General features: G+C 35.6%; 3 protein-coding genes across 3 annotated transcripts in view; 2 read left to right on the top strand and 1 right to left on the bottom strand.

Annotated features, from left to right (window-relative positions):
• The window catches only part of LOC107588106 (uncharacterized protein KIAA1614-like), a 7,894-nt gene extending 3,459 nt beyond the window's left edge, over positions 1-4,435 (top strand). Inside the window, exons 2-4 of the mRNA XM_016276115.1 lie at positions 661-785; positions 3,305-3,477; positions 3,550-4,435. Of these exons, the coding sequence (XP_016131601.1) occupies positions 661-785; positions 3,305-3,477; positions 3,550-3,743 (492 nt within the window). The 3' untranslated portion in view covers positions 3,744-4,435. The remainder of the gene's footprint in view (positions 1-660; positions 786-3,304; positions 3,478-3,549) is intronic.
• Positions 4,436-13,946: 9,511 nt separating this feature from the next.
• On the bottom strand, positions 13,947-18,101 carry LOC107588051 (syntaxin-6). The gene is made up of 8 exons (XM_016276046.1): positions 17,901-18,101; positions 17,018-17,187; positions 16,842-16,936; positions 16,703-16,765; positions 16,486-16,614; positions 16,258-16,364; positions 15,471-15,565; positions 13,947-14,966 (listed from the first exon to the last, which is right to left on the bottom strand). Exons 1-8 carry the CDS (start codon positions 17,933-17,935, stop codon positions 14,890-14,892), a joined length of 771 nt encoding a protein of 256 aa, XP_016131532.1. The 5' UTR covers positions 17,936-18,101; the 3' UTR covers positions 13,947-14,889.
• Positions 18,102-20,946: 2,845 nt separating this feature from the next.
• Positions 20,947-22,564, top strand: LOC107588050 (immediate early response gene 5 protein-like). The gene has a single exon (XM_016276045.1). The coding sequence runs from the start codon at positions 21,240-21,242 to the stop codon at positions 22,062-22,064; it is 825 nt and encodes a 274-aa protein (XP_016131531.1). The 5' UTR covers positions 20,947-21,239; the 3' UTR covers positions 22,065-22,564.
• The last annotated feature ends 1,225 nt before the right edge of the window (positions 22,565-23,789 follow it).

Genomic DNA, 23,789 nt, shown 5'->3' with positions numbered 1-23,789 from the left:
TATACAGACATCACAAAATCGAAATTGCACCATAAAATAAAATTAATGAAAGAAAAAAAGAAAGAAAAAAGAAACTAATAAAATAAGCCAAAAAGAAAAACAAACAAACACCTTTTTGTCAGTGGGATTTGTTTTCTCTATTATTATTAATCATTATAAAATTATAAAACATGTATTTTTAATAATTAGTAAAAAATATTTATTTATTTATAAAAAAAAAAAAAGACATGATGTAATATTAACTTTTGTCTTCACTCATATAACCTATATGCACAAAAATTAAAACAGAAAATTATGTCATGGGTATTGTGTGTGTAAGTTTCTTAAAATATCAAATAATTGTACATTTTTATGAGAAGGCAAGGTTATTTGAGGTTGTAAAATATCATGTTGTGCGACAAGGAAGCATGTTATCTTGTTGAATCACACTACTGTATTAAAATAATGTACTTTATTAAAGAGACCAATATGTACAGTTACATTATAAATGAGCTCCCACATCCCGCTAGAGTGTTTAAGACCTATTGCTCATCTTTTGATGATATAATCCATTTCTGAATTATTTTATCATAATTTGAAGATACAGTTACATGGATGTGTCAATATGCTACTTGTTCAAATTTCAAGAGAGCGGCGCTGACTGTCATTTCTCACCACTAGGGGTCTCCGTTTCTCCAGCTGAGGAGATCTTCATCGGCTCAAAACCTCCAAATCCCCGGAAAGAAAACAGACCGTTCCTCTGCATACACTCCAGGAGAACAGCCCTGTAGTCCTGTATTAACCAGGTACAGTAGTTACACAACTTACAAATGATGCATCACTTCAAATTACACCAAACAATATAATATAATATAATATAATATAATGGTTCAATGATATTACCATGCTTTCAGGCAACATCATGATAATATAACATATACAGCTGCCAAGAAATGCATTGTTGTATTGACATTTATATTCATAAATGTTTTTTAAATATCATAATTGTTTATTTTTTTCAGGGTTACATTATTTGACCCAGGAAAAAATGACTATGGATTATATAAAACAATTATAAAAGGTTAAAGTGACGTGAGGCCAAGTATGGTGACCCATACTCGGAAGTAGTGCTCTGCATTTATCCCATCCAAAGTGCACACACACAGCAGTGAACACACACCCGGAGCAGTGGGCAGCCATTTATGATGCGGCGCCCGGGGAGCAGTTGGGGGTTCGGTGCCTTGCTCAAGGGCACCTCAGTCGTGGTATTGAAGGTGGGAGAGAGCGCTGTACATTCACTCCCCCCACCTACAATCCCTACAAGACTCAAACCCACAACCTTTGGGTTACAAATCCGACTCTCTAACCATTAGGCCACGACTTCCCACGACTAAAATATAAATATTTGTAAAATTATATATTTAAAATATATATTTGTTTTTATGTATATACATTTTGAAATGTCAAACACAAATATTAGAAATATGTATACAAATATAAATTTTTGAGTCATGAATATTACATTGAATATTGATTGTTTTAAGGGTATTTTATTTATATTTATAGTTATGTTTTATTTATATTTACTTATAGAATATTTGAATCATGAATATTACATTGAATATTGATTATGTTTTAAGGGTATTTTATTTATATTTATATTTTTAGTTATAGTTTATTTATATTTATATATAGAATTATTATTATTATTTTTTTAATATCAACATTTTTAATGGTTAAATTATATATATATATATAAAATAAAAATAATTTTAAAAATACAAAATAATGACAGTTATGAGAGTCATACTGTCTGCTTTTCTTATCTCGTCTTTGACCTATATCAAAATATCATAGTATTATTTACTGTTACCATCCCTGTACTATGGTAACGCCAACACCACAGTAATATTATTTAAGTATTATTTCATACACATGCACACCACTTGATCTCAATAAATCTGCCTGTTTACCTCTTTGTAACCTTTTAGTGTTATGAACAATGGCAATTTGAAGCATGACATGTTCTGCGGAGCACGCATCGTGTTCCTGTAATGTTCAGACAGCTGTCGTGTTGTGCAACGAGATAAGTATTTTCCTTTGACTGGGTCAGCAGCAGCAGCAATAAAAACAGACAGAGAGGGAGGGAGGGAAGATAAAAATAGAGGTGTGTGTATCTGCCAAAGAAAGACATGGAATGCAGGGAATGATCACTCGTCTACATGCTGCTGCTATATTCAGCCTCTTGTGTGTGTTACTAGATGCTGCCCTTTAAGCATGTGTGTTTGGGTTGCTCACAGTGCCAGATAGTGTGTTTGTCGCCAGTGTTGTGATTCGATAGTGCCTGTGAGTGCGTGTCGTGTTTATGTGTGTGTGAATGTGTGTCTGAGTGAAGGAGAGATAGCCAGAGAGGAATTCCAGCCCCAGTGACTGGAGAAGAGCTGCAGCTTACATCATCCTTCTTGAGAGCCAGTAAGAAAGCAGAGAGCCGCTACAGAGACATGCTATAATTGGCTGTTCACTTGGATCTGACACAGAGAAAGGGAGATAAAAAGACAAGCTGAAATACAAGGAGCAAACACTGCGATACGTCTGGGGACTATCATTATATGACCGGCTTCCATGAAAAAATTTCACAGTTGAAAAAATTTAATTCTGTACAATAATAAATATTAAACTGTTTTTATATTATATTATTTTATTTTTTTGTAAAAAAAAAAAAATCATATCATAAGGCCCTTTTATAATATAATATAATTATAAGGAAATTTAAGGTTTTCTTTGCAGTACCTGGGAGTGCCATGCCATTCAAATACCATGGTATATGAATGTAGTATTCAAATACTACCATGGTATATGGCCCAGTGTGTCTGTTTATATAATTTTATTTTAAAATGACATATTATATTATAAATATAATTATCTACTAATAAAAAAATACTTCATATATGTAACATTTATTATATCATTTTAATTTATCAAATTATATATTTCTACATATATAATTTGAATTACATATAAATATAATTTAAAAATATATCCACCTAGTAACCACACAATACCTCCTAGTAACTGCATAGCAACACATTAAAAAGATTTTTCAACACCTCTGGCCTAGTGGTAGAAACATTCACTGTTAAGAACCACTCACAAATTTCTAAGAAAATAATAAAAAATAAAAATAGAACTGCTTAAATGAACATACTTCAAAATAATATATTATAATTAGTAAATAATAAGTAACTCACCATATAATCTGACACTAAAATAGTTCTGTTGCACTTTTTTGGTCTTTCTAAGTAGATAAATCTGTGTGTGTTTTTAGGGGTCTTCAGCGTGCCTTGAGTGTAGAGGATGTGGGGCGGCCCAGTGCGGTGCGTCCGGTGGGACGCGTGGCTCAGGCCTTCCCTGACGGCACCATCCTGCTGGAGCTCTCCAGACCCCCCAACGGCCCCTTCGGCTTTCTCATCTCCCGAGGAAAAGGCAGGCCAGACTCAGGTGAGTGACCTCCCGCTTCATGCACTTCTGACATAGTCAGAAAGTTTAAGACTAACTGGCTTTATGTTTAAGGGGTGTACGTTGAAGAAATGGGTGACAGCAATATGGAGAAACTCTACGCGGGGCTGCTCGGGGTCGGGGACGAGATATTAGAGGTGAACGGTGAGAAGGTGGCGGGACTCAGTCTGGACCTGGTGACCCGTTTAATGACTCAAAACAGCACAGCTTCAATCCGCGTACTACGACATAGACGCTTACAGCGCTAACTGAAGTCAAGACTGTATCAGAACCACGTTTTGTTCCAGTCAACATAAATGAAAACTGCAAAAAAGCATCAGAAATTAAGTCAGGGATGAGTTCGTGAAAACGGCAGTATTACGTTTTACTGACCTTTGGAGTTTTATCATAATGATCACACAATGGTCCATATTAAAGGGATAGTCACCAAAATTTTTATTTTTTTATACATTTTGTTCCAATTCAGTTTCATTTTTTTGGGTGAATTCATCCCTGAAGCCACTGTTATGGCTAAAGGCCTGTTCACACCAAAAACAATAACTATAACAATAATGACAAAAGATATAGTTTTAAAAATCATTCTAAAGTCATAAAAATAACACAGTCCACAACTATAATGATAACAACACAGAGGAACAAGTTTGTCGTTGGAGTCACTTTCCAGGTGATGAACAACAAAAAAACATTGGCAGCCAATCAGAATTCATCCTGCTTTAAACAGTTCGAGCATTTAAAGAGGCAGATGACAAAACTGCAGTGCTCGTTTTAAACAGATTGTTATTGCATGTTGCTGTGGATGCTAATATAGTTCTGTCATGACAACTCTCTGAGAGTTTAGCATGGGAATATACATGGCAATGATAATGTGTTTAGTCTTGGCGGAATAGATCTGCTATGCTACTGCTGCGGCAGAGCGAGTACAGAGACTTGCTACTGCCAATACATCCACAGACGTGCTGCTGTGAGCATGTAGGAAATACTGTTGCTGTACATATAACATATATAAAACAACCCCCATATATAACACACATGAAATTACCCCGTACAGATCTATACAAGTGGAGCTGGGGAAGGTGGAGGGTTTCTGAAGCGCGCTGCAACTGCTACAGCAAGCACTAGCTGAGTATTTAAATGTTGAGCAGCAGGCTCATTGGCTGCTGATGTGAAAGAAACCAATCAGCTGCGCCATGTGAATAATAATGTGATTATATCTGATTGAGTTAGAACCTACGGCCTGCGCCATCTGTAGTTTCATGACAGAACTTTGCATTTATCATTACAGTTTAAGGGGTCATATGATGTTGCTAAAAAGAACATTATTTTGTGTATTTGGTAGAAATCATTATAGCTACATATCATATCAACCCATTATAAACGAGGCATTTGTTGCATCCAGTGGGGACATAATTACTGATTATAATGACTTATACTGTCTTTTTACGCATTGCGTTGCATCGCACTGCGTAAACATAAAACCAGGTCTGCATTTGTGATCGGAGAAATGACAAACTACAAGCGCTACTCTACACTGCTCAAAACTCGCGTTTGAATTGTCAGTGGCAAATTCTTTAAATATAAAAAACATACAGACAGTGAGTCAGAACAGCCGGCACTGTAGTCTACTCTACCAGGATCAGTAAACAGTCCTCCATAAAATGCGCTGCACACACCTGAATATTTGGGTTGAACTGTTCTGGAACAGTGTTGTAAATACAACTTAACCACTGATTTCTAGTCGTGTCCTCTTTTGGAAGGCCAAACAAAGTAGTTTCGCTTTTACAACGAAACAGCGTCACACACGGCGGGCTAGAGTGAGCAGTGGCCAGCGGCCTAGAATGAGCGGAGGCCGGCTTGCGGCAACCACGTGACGACCCCGGGCTGGACTCTGCTTCATCCACGGTGAAAGCCAATCCGGTGATCCACAGCACGAAGTTGATGTATTTCCTCAGCGACCAGCACGGACCAGCTCTAGGCATGACGAAGCGGATATCATCCTCTTTTGGAAGGCCAAACAAAGTAGTTTCTCTTTCACAACGAAACACACAGCGTCTTCACGACATGGCGGTCGGCGGCAACAACAATACTACAGCGAGAATAAAAGTTACGCCTTCTTTCTTTGCGTGAACATTTGGGCGGCGTTATGCAAATCTTCACACATCATGATGTAGACATGTGGGGGGGGTGTTAGAATGAGCCGTTTTAGGTAGCTGTGGTTGAATCTTAACTTTTAAAAAGAATATCTCTTTGGATTTGAGACTTTAGTCTTTGCAACTTTACAGATCTTCTTTATGCAACAAGAGCTTGAAACACTCCAAAGAGAAAGGAAAAATTTAAATCGCATCATATGACCCCTTTAACGCTGTAGTTACTGTTTTTGGTGTGAATGGGCTTAGTTTACAGTGGTACCTTGAAAACATACGCTATTGAAGGTGTGGTCACATTAGCAAACTTTCAGCGAAAAAACAGGCACACTGTCCATTGTAAATAGTGTAGAAACGAAGCCCAGCTCAAACAGAAATTACTTTCAAACCAATCAACTTTCTGTCGATCCGTGTGGAGAGTTGCGTGACCAACTTGAAGATGACCGAAATCTACGTGGGAACTTTTTTGCCCTCACACGAAACTCTCAATGGTGCACGGTCCGATTGAAATGGCGAAATTTTGCCAAACAGCATTAAATGTGACCAGACCTTGAGTCACATTCATTGGCTGTTTTTTTTTTTGGGCCAGAATGGTACTACCATTACAAAAGAATATTATATTTGTAGTACAGTCTGCAGTGTGTATGAAGGACAAGGATATTTCATGTACTGAAAGTTAAACTCAAGTGTTATTGCAATGAAGGATAGTGTACATGTGTTTGCCAAAAAGTTGACAAAAATGTTTTTTCATCCAAATCCTCTGTTGTTTTTGTATTCGGTTTTAGTACGAAACCTTCCCCATGCTGCTGACAAGTAAACAGATCTATATCGTACATGGTCAAAAGAGGTTTATATACTCTCTTAGAATGGCTGAGTGCACACGCTGCAGTCGCATTGATCATCAGCTCTGAATGCTCTTTAGTAAACTGATTGGATATTTCTCCATTAGCCAGCACATTGTTCTGCCTCTACAGTGCAGTCCGATTAGCATGCTGTCTTGAAGGATATCAGTATTACAGTACGTGCAACACAAAAAGCTACCAACCTAATGTATTTTGTTACATTTATTTATATGTGTTACTATGAAATAAAACAACTGGCTTTTGAGAGACGGCTCGTTTTTTTTCTTCATATTTTGTAGGTATTTTAGAAGGACCAAGAATACAGTGAAATACAGTGTGGATTCAGAATAATACTGAACTCAAAATACTCCTTTTTAGGGGTAATTCACCTAAAAATTTAAATTCTGTCTTCATTTACTCACCCTCCAGATGTTCCAAACCCACATGAGATTTATTTTTATGGAAGTCAATGGCTACCATCAACTTGAGGGTTTTTATTTTTGGGTGACCTATCGCTTTAAGGAATATTTCAACTTTAAACCGCATCTCTTTTTAATTCCACTACCCTGCATCTCGCATTTTTGAAATCAAAGATGCATTCTGTCTTAGTGGTAAGGGGTCACAATGAATGCATTTTCCACTGCGCTGCTTCTTCAATGTGTTTCTGTGTAAACATACACAACACATACAGTACGTGTTTGACCACTGCACTCGCATCTCGCAACTTTTGCATAAAAAAAAACAAAAAAGCAATGCTCAAGTTAAAAGTAATTAAACTTAAAAAAAAAAACATAACTAGACCTTGTGTTTGTTTTCATCTCATTACTCTGCATCTTGCATTTTTAAACGCAAAAGCGCATTCTTATTGAATGGTCCTTAACACATTTTAAAAATGGTGCTCAAGTTAAAAGAATTAATAACTTATTAATTATAATTAATTAAAAGTAAATTTTTTTTTAAAGCATCTTGAGAAAAAAAATGAGATTTTTATTCCACTGCCCTGTATCTTGTGTTTTCAAATGGATAAATGCGTACTGTGTTTTAGGGTCAAGGGGCCGTTCACACAGAAAATGTTTTTCCATTCCATTGCACTACTTTTACATTGTTTTTTTTTTTATGTAAACGTGCTAGACTGACATTTTTGACTACTGCGCTGACATCTCGTTTTTTAAAAACAGCAAGTTAAAAGAATTACAATTTTTCAAAAATGCAAAACGTTTTTGCATCCCACATGCTACTTTTTGTTTTCTGTGTAAACTTGCACTAAACGTTTGTCTTTGAACGTTACACTCACATCTCACACTGTGTTCAGAAAATGTTATACTTCAAAGTAGTGTTTGTTTTTTTAAACTTTCAAGTGAAGTGACTTGTGACGTGTGGCCGAGTATGGTGATGACCCATATTCGGAATTTGTGCTCTGCATTTAACCCATCCAAGTGCACACACACACACACACACACAGTAGTGAACACACACAGCGTGAACACACACCTGGAGCAGTGGGTGTGTGTTCAGCGATGGGAATGATCGCAACTGACAATGGAAGGCGATGAGCTGATGAGTTGATTTATTTGTTTTTATATGCCTCTGGTCTTCAAGCTTTTTAGATTTAGGCTTTTTAGGTCAGGTAGAATCTACAATCTCTGACCCAGTTTGTTTGCTGGTTTCCATTGCTGCAAAACGCTGTTTTCCGCTCTCTGACAATCCGGGGTGTCGAAATACTATTGGTTAAACTGGCAGGGGGCGGAGTCACACAGACTAAAACAAAAACAGGCATTCCGACACTGAGCGCACATTTTCAAAGCATTGTTTTTCGGAGAAACAAGTTTGTGAACTATCGTGTTTTTATGCTTTGGCACTGTCAAAAAATTATGTTTTTTAGCATACCACTGCGCTGCTTTTCCATTGCGCTTATCTCTTTTTAAAAACATCATGCTCATATTAAAAAATGATACCTTGCGTTTTTTTCCCATTCCACTACTCATGCTTCACATTTTTCAACGCAAACATGCGTTCTGTATGAACGGACCCTAAGAGTGCAGGATTGGGGGTTTTCAATGGTAAAACGACACAAGCCGGAAAAGCTTACAGATGTGTAAGAGGGTCTTGGATGCTCCAACTGTCAGGGTGCGGTGAATATGAGGCACGTGTGCTGGTCATTTGATTAGACAATGACTGATTCCATCCTGGTCACGACATTCAAAACACACACACACACACACACATAAACACACAAAACAATCAAATACATCCATTTATTAAGTCAGAATGCTTACAAAACTAATAAAAAACTCTTCTAACCAAGCTGCACAATATCATTCATGTCTTTATAGATGCTTATATGCATTTACAGGCTTCAGCTTTAAGCAATTATACCCTTCATTACCCAATATTCATAGCTGTGTCACCGATAACTAGAAGAAAAGCTTGCGATTGTCTGTGACAGCTGTTTAAAAGGACTCCGGGTGGGTTTCTAGTCGTTTTGTACTCTCATAAACATGATAGCTGCTCTCAAGTGCGGGTTCATGTTGTGTGTAGCGATGCTAATGAGCTCAGCTGGCGGAGGAGTGCGTCTCGACCCCGCCCCACCTCCCCACGGGTACCAGAGCTCAGCTGTCCCCTCCACTAACTGCGGGATAAAGGAGCCCAATGCGGAACCTGCATCCTGCACCTGCTGCCTCCCTGCCACACACACACACTCTCTAAATCCATCATTAGAAGCAGCTATTCAAAGCCAGTTTTAGCCACAAATATCACCACTGATTTGAGCCAAACATTTTTTATGTACTACCTCTCTCCTTGATTAATATTAAAATAAAAACTGCAGTAAATAGGTTGTACTACATATGCCAAAAATGTGTTTATTCAATATATATTAATACATTAAAATATTAATTGCATAAATGCTGCAACATTAATCCTATAATGCTTAACTATACAAAACATTTTATATAATACTGGTATATTATTATAAAAAAATATTGAAAGAACAAAATAATAATCATAATATATAATAAAATACAAATTATAATAAAAAATATAATAGCATTATGATTTTTACAGAATTAACATTTGATTATTTTTGAATATTTAATGTTTAAATACTATGCACAAATAAAATATTAATTCTATAATACTAATAATGCAACAGTATATATACAAGTATTTTTATTTACATGTCATTATAATAAATGTACAGTACATATTTAACATCGTGTTTTGTGTGTTCATTAAATATTATTTAAAACTTATTTACATTTTTATTTATAATGATTTCATTTTGTAATAACAATTTAAATAAAAATAAATTCTACTTGCATATTCATAATATAATATTAATATAATACACAATAAATAATAAGTAATATTTCACGATTTGGACCAAATACAAAAATAATAATCATAATATATATACAAAATCTTCAATACAGAATATAATACACATAAATGTTATATAACAATATAAAATATATTTTTACATATTCAAATATGAAATAATATGCCAACATAAAAAGAAAATATTAATGCTATAATATTAATTACAATAGCGAAACAAACGTTTCAGAAAGTGAAAACATTTTACATATTATTTGTTTTATTTTTTTAATAATTTTATATTATTATTATTGTGTCATTACTATAAATGAGCAGTACATATTTATCACCACATCTATCAAAAATCTAGTATTAAATATAAATGCAGAATAATCCTGTAATGCATATATCTACACATACATGTTTGGATTATTATTTTAGTATATTAATGCAACTAAATGCAAAAGTAGGTCATATTATAAAATCAATTATATATTTATAATATTAAAATTTAATGTAAATATAAATATTTTCATTTTCACAATATTAAGTAATATTTCTCAGTTGATGTTATTTCTCTTTAAGCATCTATAATAGCTCAGTGTAAGGGATTGCTGAATAGCACTATAGGTTCTGGTCCTGCTGGTTTGGCTCAGTGGAGTTCAGTGCGTTCAGTGCTGTGTGTGGGACTCAGGTGTTGATCTCTAATCATTAGTGGGCCAGACAAAGGAGGGAGGATGGGGAGGCAGAGGAGAAAGACGCCACCTGTCATAAGATCAGGGTGAACGGCCTCCATCCTGCCTGCTGGATTAGTGGATCAATAGAGCCCAACACTCACCATCAACACAATCAGCAATGCTGATATCCTGATAGATGCTGATCTAAGAGCCTGACAACATTGCTCAGAGGATGTTTCAGGATCAGCTCTATAAACGTCTCTCATCAGAATGTGCAAAGAAACGAATAAACTTTACATTAATTTTGTTATTAATAAATCAATAAAAAGTATATCAATTCATAATACATTATTATTTTTTTTTTTTTAAAGCTTTCTTTATGAGTTTTAGGACAATAATACAAAGAAGAAAACAAAAAGCAAAAGACAAAATCAACTTAATACAATAAAAGAAATTACAACTAAATAAGTAATCAAAAGTGTGGCTTAGCAAAACAACTAAAGTGCACAATCTGTATAATACAATCAAATGTAATTGAAGGGGAGGAAAATTTTTTATAAAATGCAGGATCAAAGACTCAGTCTACGTCTGACAATAAAACATGTTCCGAGACATATTGCTTAAAAGGGTCCCAAGCTTTATTAAACTGGTGAGATGAACCTCTTCTAGAATGTTTGATTTTTTCCAACTTTAGGAAAAAGAGCATAATACATTCTTTTTATAGTTTTCTATAAATTGTTATATCAATTATAATTCATAAAGCATATATTTTTAATATAATAGTTTACACATTTTTATATAAATTCATATATATATATATATATGTATATGTATGTACGTGTGTGTGTGATATTAAAAATATGTATCTTATCTTTATCTTATAAAATTATCAATAAATATAAAATATATTTTTAAAAATATAAATTATAAATGAAAACTTCTTTACAATATACAATAATACACACAATTTGTATAGTTTCGTTTTAACTATTAAAAATTCTTTGCATTTTAATAGAAATAAATGAATGCATATTTTCATAATATATCATTTCTTTTTTTAAATATTAAAAATAAAGGTATCATTTGCATTTTTTTTTTTACTTTTTAAAAGCAATGTAAATTATTTTTAATACATATGAACTGCATAAATCAAAAATGAAACTAGCACATTTTCATAATACATTTGACATGTTTTTATATAAATAAATTCATATATTTGTATTGGTCATTTTTATTTGGTATTTACATTCCTTTTATCTCCTCACATCGACAGGAATTCAATCCGACACCATTTTTCAATGATTTGTTTTTAATGGGCCTCAGAGCTTCACACGGTGACAAACTGAGGGGCTTGTGGGTACATGCGGAGGTCTGACAGTTTTCTGAGGGATGAAGAGCACAATATGAGGGGGCAAAAAAAAAAAAAGACCTTGCATTCTCTTCAGGAGCAAACAAACATCACAAACGAACACGTACAACTGAAATTCACACAGTCAGGAAGAACAGCGTCCACTACCTTGACCTCTCCGCTCCGTCACTGCGACTCAAGAACAGTGACGTAATTGTGCAATTGAATTGTTTTTTTGTATCGTAAAATTGCATAATCAATTCAGTCATACTTCGAACCAATCAGAGCTAACCTACTGCATCATGTGACCGAGGGCAGTCAGAATCAGCTGAACACTATTATATGGTTCCGACGGAAATGTCTGAAAGATAAAAACACGGCAAATTCCCTGTATTTCTCCTCAAGTGACGCGATTGCTCGAAAACTAAAAGTTGGAACACGTAGAAGGGGAAATCACACAAAACATGTCCAGGTCATAGTTCACATTACAAAAACATATGTTTTGCCTATAAGAAAATTCTGCCTGTTTTTTTTGGATCACACTTTTTAGCATTATGACATTATTGTCATTATGATTAAGCACATTTTAATGGCCAATTAACAATTCTCAATACTGCAATGTGAATTAAATTACAAGAAAAATATTTGATGTATTAAATTGCATTTATTTTAAATTAAATTGTGGTCATGATATTTTAATACAAATATAATTGTGCCCAGACAAGATTATTTTTATTATTATATTACATTAAAATCATGATTTTTTTTTACATTAAAGTAATGAAAAATGTGCTTAACTGGCATGACAATAATGTATAATAATGCCGAAAAAAGGCTTATTTATTTTCATATGCACAATACAATGTAACATTTTTTTTCTTTTGATTTTGGGGTGAGTTACATTTACATTTCTTTGTGTGATTCACCCAAAAGAGATTATTAAAACAACAAACAAACAAACAAAACAAAAACAATACACATATCCAGTAAGATAAACGTACTCCTGTTTTCACAGAATATGTAGTGTTGTGCTGTCAAAAGACAACAAATACAATGATTTTCATATTAGTAACTGCTGCTTCATTCGTTTCCATTCGAGTTAGCAGTGGAAATATAATACAAACCGACACTTTGTGAAAATATGACATATGTTTTGCCTATAAGAAAATTCTGCCTGTTTTTTTTGGATCACACTTTTTAGCATTATGACATTATTGTCATTATGATTAAGCACATTTTAATGGCCAATTAACAATTCTCAATACTGCAATGTGAATTAAATTACAAGAAAAATATTTGATGTATTAAATTGCATTTATTTTAAATTAAATTGTGGTCATGATATTTTAATACAAATATAATTGTGCCCAGACAAGATTATTTTTATTATATTACATTAAAATCATGATTTTTTTTTTACATTAAAGTAATGAAAAATGTGCTTAACTGGCATGACAATAATGTATAATAATGCCGAAAAAAGGCTTATTTATTTTCATATGCAAAATACAATGTAACATTTTTTTTCTTTTGATTTTGGGGTGAGTTACATTAACATTTCTTTGTGTGATCCACCCAAAAGAGATTATTAAAACAACAAACAAACAAACAAACAAAACAAAAACAATACACATATCCAGTAAGATAAACGTACTCCTGTTTTCACAGAATATGTAGTGTTGTGCTGTCAAAAGACAACAAATACAATGATTTTCATATTAGTAACTGCTGCTTCATTCGTTTCCATTCGAGTTAGCAGTGGAAATATAATGCAAACCGACACTTTGTGAAAATATATATGTTAAATACTGGACGAACCTCCTTGCTGAGCTGTTTAAGAATGTGAAACGCAACCTAAAGTTTTGTCACGAGTGCCTGGCTTTCTAAAATGAAATGTAACTTCACGCTCATCTGTGCTAAAGCACTGATTAGATAATGACTTATAACTATAAAGATTAGATCACCCAGAAATAAACATTTGCTGAAGATTTACTGACCATCAGGTCATCAGAGACGCTCATGGATGGACTAGAGTCGTGTGGATTATTGTGATGTTTTTATCAGCTGTTTGAGCTCTCATTCTGACGGCACCCATTCACTGCAAATGATCCTTTGATAAGCAAGTGATGCAATGCTACATTTCTTCAAATCTGTTACCTTGAAGAAACAAACTCATCTACATCTTGGATAGAACCCAACCCATTCATTTAGGATGAACTCATCCTTTAACTATTAGTTGTCAAATTGAGCTTTTATGCTAAAATACACTTGGTCCAAAACTTCACTTTCATCTGAAATGATCCATTTTCAGACTTTCTACAGATTAATACCCAATTGTCACGCAATTCACATGTTTAATGCTTACTTGAGCACAATTTCTGGTTACTATTTGAATTGTTAACCTATTTGGAGACTTTTAGGCAGTTATCCGGAGTGTTTCACCTCAACGTTTCCGTTAAAAACACAAGTCTATTCAGTTTAAAGAAACAAACCGCAGTGCGTGTCAATAAATCTCACTAGTAACTGATTATCAATAACTCAAATGTAAAAAATAAGTAAACAAAGCACACAGAAATAAACACTTAGACAGTAAATAACTCATTCCCATTAGTATGATCAGTAATACACCCGCTTTAACAGTATCTGGTTTGTTAAACTCCAGTGTTTAGTAGGTGGTGTTGATTATTTACAGTGGTCTAAACCGACTATTAAAGCAGCGCACAGGAAATAACGTAGGCAATTTTTTCTAGTAGCACTTGATCCTTTGAAGTATTTAAAGTCATTGTCCATTTGAAAGAAACGATTTACCCTGGATTACGACATAACTCGTACGAAATGATCAGACCGCGTTATCGCCAAACCAAAAACGCGTTTACGAAAAACCAGCCCTTGCTTTTACACGCTGTGTTACCCATTTGTTTTCTGTCAGGGTTGTTTCTAAGAAAGCAAAAGGTTACAAAGCAGCAGCGTTCTACCGTATAATGGACTAAAGATGGAGAAAGGGTTTTGTTTCTCTCCCAAGCACCTTCGTTGGAGTGAGCGTTCGCAGGCGGGGGACGGAGGAGGGCTGTTCACAGAACAATCAAGAGAATGATCACGACAAACAGGATGGCCAGAAGAATGCCGATAGCGCACCACTGTCGACGATCTGCGGGGTCAGGCAAGAATATAACAGGTTAAAACACTGATAACTAGGTTAAACAGTTAATCCATACAGCCAGAGAACGTTTGTAAAACATTCCCATAACTTTCGGGAGAAGCTCAGATTTCATTCTTGGCTCTCTTAACCAAAGTTTTCCTTTGAAAAAGTCCGGAAGTTTGACTTCCTGTTCATGCTTTGCCTTATAAGGGGCACCGCAGCCAATCAGGAAGACAAGGGGTTCTACTAACAGGAAACGCAGGATGGATTTCTTTCTAAACAGAGTGCCAACTTTATGAATTCTGACAAAGTTTTGGCTTGACATAAAACGTTAATACTAATATACTACATAAATACTGCTAAAGTGTCAGATATCATGTCAAATATTAAAATAAGAGGTTTCAGTTTAATAACTGTTGAAAGTATTTTCAGACTGAGTTTAACATGCATTTTAAGCATTATTTTTAGCCAGTAAATGAAGCAGGTCTGCTCTTCCTCTGCAGTATTACTCACCGCTGGTCATGTGAGAAACTTTAGCCAGTTTCTTCATGACATTATCCAGTCTGGAATGAGTGCTGTCCATCTCATGTGAAAAATCATCCAGCATTCTGAAAACAGGCCAGACACACAGTCAGAATCAATTCAGACTAAAACTGTCAGGATTCAGGCTAAAAGCAGGTCACTTTTTCATGTACTATTTTGTGTTCTGGTTTGTAATTAATGAAAAAATATATATAATAATAATAATAAAATGTATTACTAAAAATATATATATTTTTTAATAATTTAACTATGTAAAATTAAAAAATTATATATAAATTAATATATATGCAGTTTTTCATGCACAAGTTTGTGTTGTGTTCTGGTTTGAAATTGAATGAATTGAATATGAATAATAAATATATTAATACTATATAAAAATACTTTGAAAAAGTATATAAGTATATAGATAAATAGGTAGGTAGGTAGAAAGATAGACAGACAGACAGATAGATAGACAGACAGACAGAAATTACTATTCAAAAATTATATTTAAAAAAAGTTTGTGTGTGTGTATATATATATATATATATATATATATATATATATATACTGTATATATTATTTACATATTCAAAATTATGTATATTCAATATACATAATTATAATGATGTATAATCTATACACACACACACATACACACACACACATATATATATATATAAAAAATACAAATACTATATATATATTTCTTTCTTCAAATTATATGTAATTTGTTTTATTTAAAAATAAAATTCATAATTTTTGAAAAGTGACTTACACAGCTTGCTCATCCAGCTCTTGGCCGATCCTTTGTGACATGTTCTTCAAGACGCCAATAGTTCCCGACACCAACTCCAGCTGCTCATCCTGCTGTTCTCCTATGAGCTGCAATGTACACATACAAATAAAACACACTGTCCTGATAAATGCTCATAAACATGGTAGAATATGCTAATCATGTCATAATTAGCTGTTAACTGCGATATGAACTGCTGTATTGATGTACCTGTTGCTGGGTCTGCTGTTCCTCAATGAACTGTGAGTTTGCCGTCTGCAGCTCCCGGTCCAGTCTAGTGTACTTATCTGCACTGGGTTGCCAGATTGGGCCACGAGACCCGCCATCGCCCATTAAAGTCTAATACGGGATCATAAATTGTCACGAGATGATACGCATACTTGCCAAATCATAAATTGGCTCCTACTTTTATAGTTTAAGTACAAACCTGTCGATTTTTCCTCTCGGACACCGTCATGGCCATTGGACTAGTCATGTGGTCTTTCATCTCCTGTAAAATGAAAATCCATTAGAGATATTCATGAGCCATTGGTTCAGATATGTTTAAGTCTCTCAAATATGCTCACCCTGACTGTTTGCCTAGTGCTAGTGATGAAGGCTTTCCTCTTGGCCAGCTCCATCGCATCGAGATTGAACTTCTTTGGATTAGCCTCCACAATACTTAAAGACAAGGTTAAGGCTACAACCTATAAACACCTGAACCATTTAGTCCAAACATAGGCCACCAGAAACAAAAGGATATTAATAGTCTCATCCAAGTCCTCCAAGTCCCATTCAATGGACCTCAAACTGTTCCTCAGCTCATTAGTGGTCCAGTCCACCTCCTCCTTGCTGGCTCCACCCGGGTCCTGTAGCAGCTCCATCCATCTCTGATGAAGCCCCTGAGCTGTGTTCACAGCCTTCTGCACCTCTCTAACGAAAAAGCAATCAATTAAACCTCTTTATAAAGTGAGGAACCCAACAGCATTTGAATAATGACAATGCAAATGTTTTTGATATGAACAAAAATACTACAGTACTTTTGGCATTATTATAATATCCTGATTTTGGACATGTACCATGGCAAAGTGATGGTATCATAAGAAAATACCATGGTACTTTGATTTACATCATGGTATGCACATGCCATTCCAAGGTAACTCCAAGTATACCACTGTACAGGTCCAAAAAACGTGATAGTTCCATGCTTTGGACATATCTTGGTCCAGTGGAAATACCATGGTACTTTGACACTTACACCATGGTATTTTCATGGAACTCCAAGGTACATCCCAGAATACCATGGTACTTGTCTAAAGAAAGCGGTAGTAAAATGGCACCTATTTGTAAATGTAATATAGTTAAGAGCAGATATCTGGTACCACACAACAATACCACGTCGAGGAATCGATATCGATTTAAAGGCATGACACAATGGTGGGAAAATCGATAATAACCGTTGCCATGGCAACACGACAACGATCCCACTGAAACAGCTGTTTTAAACGGTATTGCGTAGAGACATACGACCTCCCAAAGCGTTCACACGCAGTGCTAACATTGGTAAACAGAAAAGTTTAATTATAAGAAAAAACTTTTGAGCTAATAATTCGCTTTCTCCTAAATCGATATTCGACCAAACTCACCCTTTCACGACGAAAAACGGATCTTCCATTGACATTTTGGTGCTCAGATGAGTCGATTCTTGTGCGATAATCTCATGCTCCTGATCGCGGCTGGTTTTGCTTTTCTTAAACAAAGGAGAGCGCTTAATGTGTTGTTTACATATGGGACGGAGCCCGGATCCGCTCGGCCGCCATTGCCTGGCGGAATCACATCCGGGTTCTTGAGCGTCTAGGCACACGCGCACACGCGCACACGCTTCCCGGTAAACAAACACCGGCGTGCTCTGCGTGGGTTGTTTTGGTTTGTTGCAGGAAAAGAACAAAGCAATATTGCCTCAGATGGTACAGATGCATAAAAGCAAGATTGTAATTATGAGAAGAAGAAAAAACAACAACAACGACAAAACAGAGTTAAACATTTATTTCTTAGCCTGTTTAATTCACATACTGCTATATAAATGTAGTAATGCAGTTAAACATTTCAACACCGTCAATATTTATTCTGTTATAATTGAATATTTCTACAGTATATTGTACAATATTATTGTATATTTATATTACTATTATGGTATATTATATTATTATGGTTTATCTTCTACACTAGATACTGCTGGATAAATTATGCAGTTACAGGCATTTCAACACCTCTATAGCATTTCAGGCAATATTACTGTATTATTATTTGATACTGATATAGTATGCACTTTTATTATATTATTATTGTTGTTAATAATTATTTGTAATAATTATAATTCTTTTTAATTTAATAATAATAATTATTATTACTACTACTACTATTATTATATAACTTTTACCTGTCTTGTACACTAAAAAGTACTGTGGTAAATACCATGGTGTTGTGATATTGTGATTCTGATTAGTGATACCATAAATGCTTTGAAATACAGAAAATTATGTACCATGGTATTTCATATTCAAAAATTCATATTACTTTCAAAATACCATTATAGCATCATGGTACATGTCCAGAAATGCTCTATTATTATTTCTTATATACATTTTCTCACATGATACAATAGTATATATTAAAGCAAGCAGGTATAACCATCTTATTGTACTATGGTGCCAACAGTGTACTTTTTTTATTTACTTGAACTCTAGACTTTAATAAATTGCATGAATTAAACACCTCCAATCTATTCCCACAAAAAGAAAAGATAATTAAAAGATTAACAACAACAACAACAACAACATTTGAAATCATCTATAATAATGATAACAAAAGGCCACATTTATGAGTCTGCCACTGGGTTCTCTTAATAAATGTAGTTTTGCACCTCGTCTGCCTACTAAAACAGTGCTTCATACATTATTCATCACAGCGCACTGCCTTCTCATTAGCTGACAAACTACACCAGTGCTATCCACTGGTAAGCGGACGGTTGTGTGTGATGTAAAACCAGCAAACCAGCTGGAAACACTTCAGCTCAGCTTAGTAAGTAAAGCTGCATCAATTATGAATCAACTCTGGTTTTATTTATTGTTATCAGTTGCCAGTTTCCCATCAACACGCAGGCCTGTAATTGAAGAGCTGGGAATAGATAAGGATAACACCTCCAATCTATTCCCACAAAAAGAAAAGATAATTAAAAGATTAACAACAACAACAACAACAACATTTGAAATCATCTATAATAATGATAACAAAAGGCCACATTTATGAGTCTGCCACTGGGTTCTCTTAATAAATGTAGTTTTGCACCTCGTCTGCCTACTAAAACAGTGCTTCATACATTATTCATCACAGCGCACTGCCTTCTCATTAGCTGACAAACTACACCAGTGCTATCCACTGGTAAGCGGACGGTTGTGTGTGATGTAAAACCAGCAAACCAGCTGGAAACACTTCAGCTCAGCTTAGTAAGTAAAGCTGCATCAATTATTAATCAACTCTGGTTTTATTTATTGTTATCAGTTGCCAGTTTCCCATCAACACGCAGGCCTGTAATTGAAGAGCTGGGAATAGATAAGCCTACATTATTTTAAACAGACCTTGTATTGTATCCCTTTACTAACTGCAGCCTAAACACAGCTGGATGCTGCTTTAAATGACAGTATTAAGGCTTTTAATCCATGTTCTCGTCTATCAATAATACACTCTCAGTCTGAAATACGGCTTGAGGCACTAGAAATCAAGTATTTCTCAAAAGATATCATGATGACTGTGATCGTTTATATTTAGATAAACAATCTCTGAAAGTGTCTTAACGTTACGTCACAGCCCGCTCTTCCTGTCAGGGTTGTTTATGACCCACATCTTAATGCAGGCGAACACACAAACCGCACACGGATTACTCATCTAAAAAAATACATATAAATAATGAAAGCAGCGCCATTTAGAAGCATTATCGTCCGTTCAGGGTCAAATCTCCCACACTATTCATGAGTAGCAGCTAACTGTTTTTTCAAACAAAACATTGCCCTTCCCCCCACTAACAGCTCCATTCACATTTGCCCAGACACCGCAATGGATTTGCACAATAGAGTCATGTGACACGACTGTAGCAGACAAACCATTACATCAGTCGAGGAAGTCAGTTGAAAAAATTAAAGGGGAAGTACCAGTTTTTCTGAACATAACACGAGATGAGCTGCTATGCGGAAACTGTGTAAAAAAATAACAATAATACGGGAACGTGTAGATGCTTTAGAAACTAAACTAATGAAACAACCAGCCTACCCTAAATACGCTACATAATCTGTAAAACCACGATTTAGTGTCTCGTACATGTCGATTTTGGCTTGTTATTCGTTTCTATTCGCGTACAAAAACGATATTGTGTTTTAAATATTAGTTTTATCAATCAAAATAGCTGAATACACACAACGAATTGTAAAAATAGCTGTCTGATTTAGCTTGAAAACAATTATTTCCCTTTAAACAGTTCTCCCACGTTAGTATTTAAATATGAGTCATCGTCACAGCGCTCTCCCATTGGTCATCGCCTATTTGGCGGGGTGTGATTCACAACGGTAGCAGAACGCAACTCGAGACGTGATTGGCTAGTGTAGCCGCTGACGTTTAAGTATAAAAGCGAGTTAAAAATAGAAACGGTCTCATTCCTCCTTAGACCATTGTTGGTTGCTGAAGAGAATGTGTGCGGTATTAAAAACTCCTACACTCACCCAATAACACAAATATTGTATTTTGTGAATGGGAATGAGGCTTGTGTCAACAAGCAACGGGACGATTTGATCTACGGAAGGAAAAACTACTTGGACGTTATTTATTATCGTGTTTCCGTGCCGACGGCCAATTATCAGTAGCGGTTTGAGGAGAGTCCTGAGAGGAAATCAAACGCGAAACGCCCGGCGAACTTTACCGTATCGATTCCAGACATGGAATACAAAGTGGAAGCCCATCGGATTATGAGTATTTCCTTAGGGAAAATCTACAACTCACGCGTTCAACGAGGCGGCATTAAATTGCATAAAAACCTCCTGGTCTCGCTGGTGCTTCGCAGCGCGCGTCAGGTCTATCTGAGCGACTACTACAGCGGCGCTTGCCTGAACGCTCAGAGCGAACGCGAAGGGAACGAATGGGACATTACGGACTCCGAGCGGGAGAAATTCCCTCCCTCTGCAACGGAATGCGACCGAGTGGAGAGCACAGAGGAACCTCAACCGAACGAGCAGCCCGAGAAAGAGCGCGAATATCGCGAAAACGACGATGAGGTGAAATCAGACCAGGTGGATTGTACTTCCACTTTACAAGAGCAAAACCAAAACTCTTCGCTGGACTCTGTGGCTAAGGTTTCATCTGAAACACCGCCGGAATCCATTACCGAGCCCAAGGAGAGTCCCTCAGACAGCGCAGTAGCAGAACGCGACTCAACGCCTGAAGCGAACGGGGAATCACATCAACCACCAAAACCGCACGTTTGTTCAAACAGAAAAAGAAGCGCCGAGGAGTCGGAAAGTGGCGATTCGCCTCAAAAAAGGACCAAAGTTGCTTCCTCAAACGCTAAAGAGGACGAGGAAGCCGAGGAGATGGACACGAGTAACGTGTCCAACCTCATAACGATATTTGGTTCCAGTTTCTCAGGACTTCTCAGCAAAGAAAGCGCCAAACCTGAGGCCGAGGCAGAGGATAGTGGACAAATCTGCTGTGACCAAATGTTGAAGAACCTAAACCCTTGGAGTACGGCGATAGTAGCTTTCTAACTGTATTGTACTGCACTGTACTTCTCATCCGGGTTGCTCTGGGCGCATTGGTAACACGTGGTCAGGCCCGACATCGTAGTGTGGGACTTCCCAGCAAGCATGAGTCTGTTTGGCCTGTAAGATGTCCGGGCATGCCTTTCTAGTGAAGGAACTATCTGAATGCTGGTGCTACTCCTTGGAATCTACTACAGTCCTTGAAGTGTTGACCATTCTGAAGCCATGTGAGCGAGTGGTATTACAACATATGCAAACGTGTCATGAAGGTCAATATTGCATTGTCACTGAACCGATACAGGGTCGATCACACGAAACTTGACTGTACGAGGTTTAGGCCACTGTTTTAACGTCTTTGTTTTATAAAGACCTGTACATTTTGTGATATTCGAGTGTGTGTGTGTGTATATAATGTTTCCCATTTCGCATTCTGAATCTATGTATTTTGGTATCATGACAATTTACGTGGTGCTCGCGTATTAAAAAAAAATGAAATGACACTTGATTGTTTCTGTGCTTTCTGTTCACGAGTGGTAACGTTGAGAACGTGACTATTCACATGATGACTGACACCTCATCCACCTTTTTTTTTCAAAGGTCAGCTTTTGTTTCTAGAACATGATTTAAAACTCCAGCCCAGTGCTGTTTTCAAGGTTCCCACGGTGATAGTACTTTAAAATAATTGCAGAATTACATGGAGATTACTATGAGTCTAAATAGAAAGTGTTAATATTTATTATATAAATATATAATAACACTATTTCATTGTCAAAAACTGCAGTTTGTGTGCAGTCTACGTTATATATATATATAGGGTTGATCCAGGAAAATTTTTCCCATTTTTCTCAATGGCAAAAAATTGTCCCAATTTACCTGAATTCATATTTTACATTTCTGAATTCTATATATTTTTAATTACAAAGAACTATTCACTAATCACCACACTTGATTCTGAATATAAGAGTCAATTAAAAATAATTTACTACCAAAATGATCCAACAAGTTTGAGAAAAACAAGAATGCTCAGCTGCTGTTCCACTGCATTACTTCCAGGCAATTTTTACGGCATGTTGTAAAGACAGCTATCGTGCCCCTGAAGCATGTGTGGTATGCAGGCTTCAGTTTCAGCGCAGACTGCTGTCTCTTCTCCCAGGGTCTGTCTTTGGTCCCGGGCTATTAAACATGACATGCCTTTTCCTACAACAGAAATAGCAGTCATAATAGAATCGTTGACGTCTAAACCTTTTTTCATGCAGAACATCACTTGAGCAGTCTTACATTATTAAAAGAGGCGATATGATTCATAAGTTACAAAGAAGAAAAGCCTTTATGCTCAAATTTTTTTAATTTAATATGAGTAATTATGGAGAAGTGTATTTAATTCACTATAGGCAAGAATGCAGTCACTGAAGTAAGTGGAGTATGCTTGTCTTGTAATACACACAAAAAAGTCAGTTTATCTTAAATTAAAAGTTGCATCCAAGTCAAAGGAATCATAAATATGATTGAACTATAAGTTACACCAATAAATGTGGGTTCCCACCGTCATGGAAACCCTCCTGGAATATAGATATATACAAATAACAAAAACTTTAGAATATCTTTATAATATTTAATTTGATATAAAATACAGTTCAAAAGTTTGGGATCAGAAAGATTTGTAATATTTTTGACAAAAGTTTTTTAAAAAGCTAAATAGGACAGAATTCAGCGAAAATCAGTTTTTATTAA

Source organism: Sinocyclocheilus grahami, unplaced genomic scaffold (genome assembly GCF_001515645.1).
Source record: "Sinocyclocheilus grahami isolate Dianchi unplaced genomic scaffold, SAMN03320097.WGS_v1.1 scaffold98.1, whole genome shotgun sequence".
Taxonomy (NCBI): domain Eukaryota; kingdom Metazoa; phylum Chordata; class Actinopteri; order Cypriniformes; family Cyprinidae; genus Sinocyclocheilus; species Sinocyclocheilus grahami.
This window is presented reverse-complemented; position numbering and strand designations above follow the sequence as displayed.

Bases quoted from the DNA above. Each gene is read 5' to 3' on its own strand.
- LOC107588051 (XM_016276046.1), bottom strand. From the start codon at position 17,935: ATGTCAATGGAAGATCCGTTTTTCGTCGTGAAAGG. The intron at 16,365-16,485 runs GTACATCAATAC...TGTACATTGCAG, and splicing joins AACAGCAGACCCAGCAACAG to CTCATAGGAGAACAGCAGGA. The intron at 14,967-15,470 runs GTGAGTAATACT...CTGACCCCGCAG, and splicing joins AGTTTCTCACATGACCAGCG to ATCGTCGACAGTGGTGCGCT.
- LOC107588050 (XM_016276045.1), top strand. From the start codon at position 21,240: ATGGAATACAAAGTGGAAGCCCATCGGATTATGAGTATTTCCTTAGGG.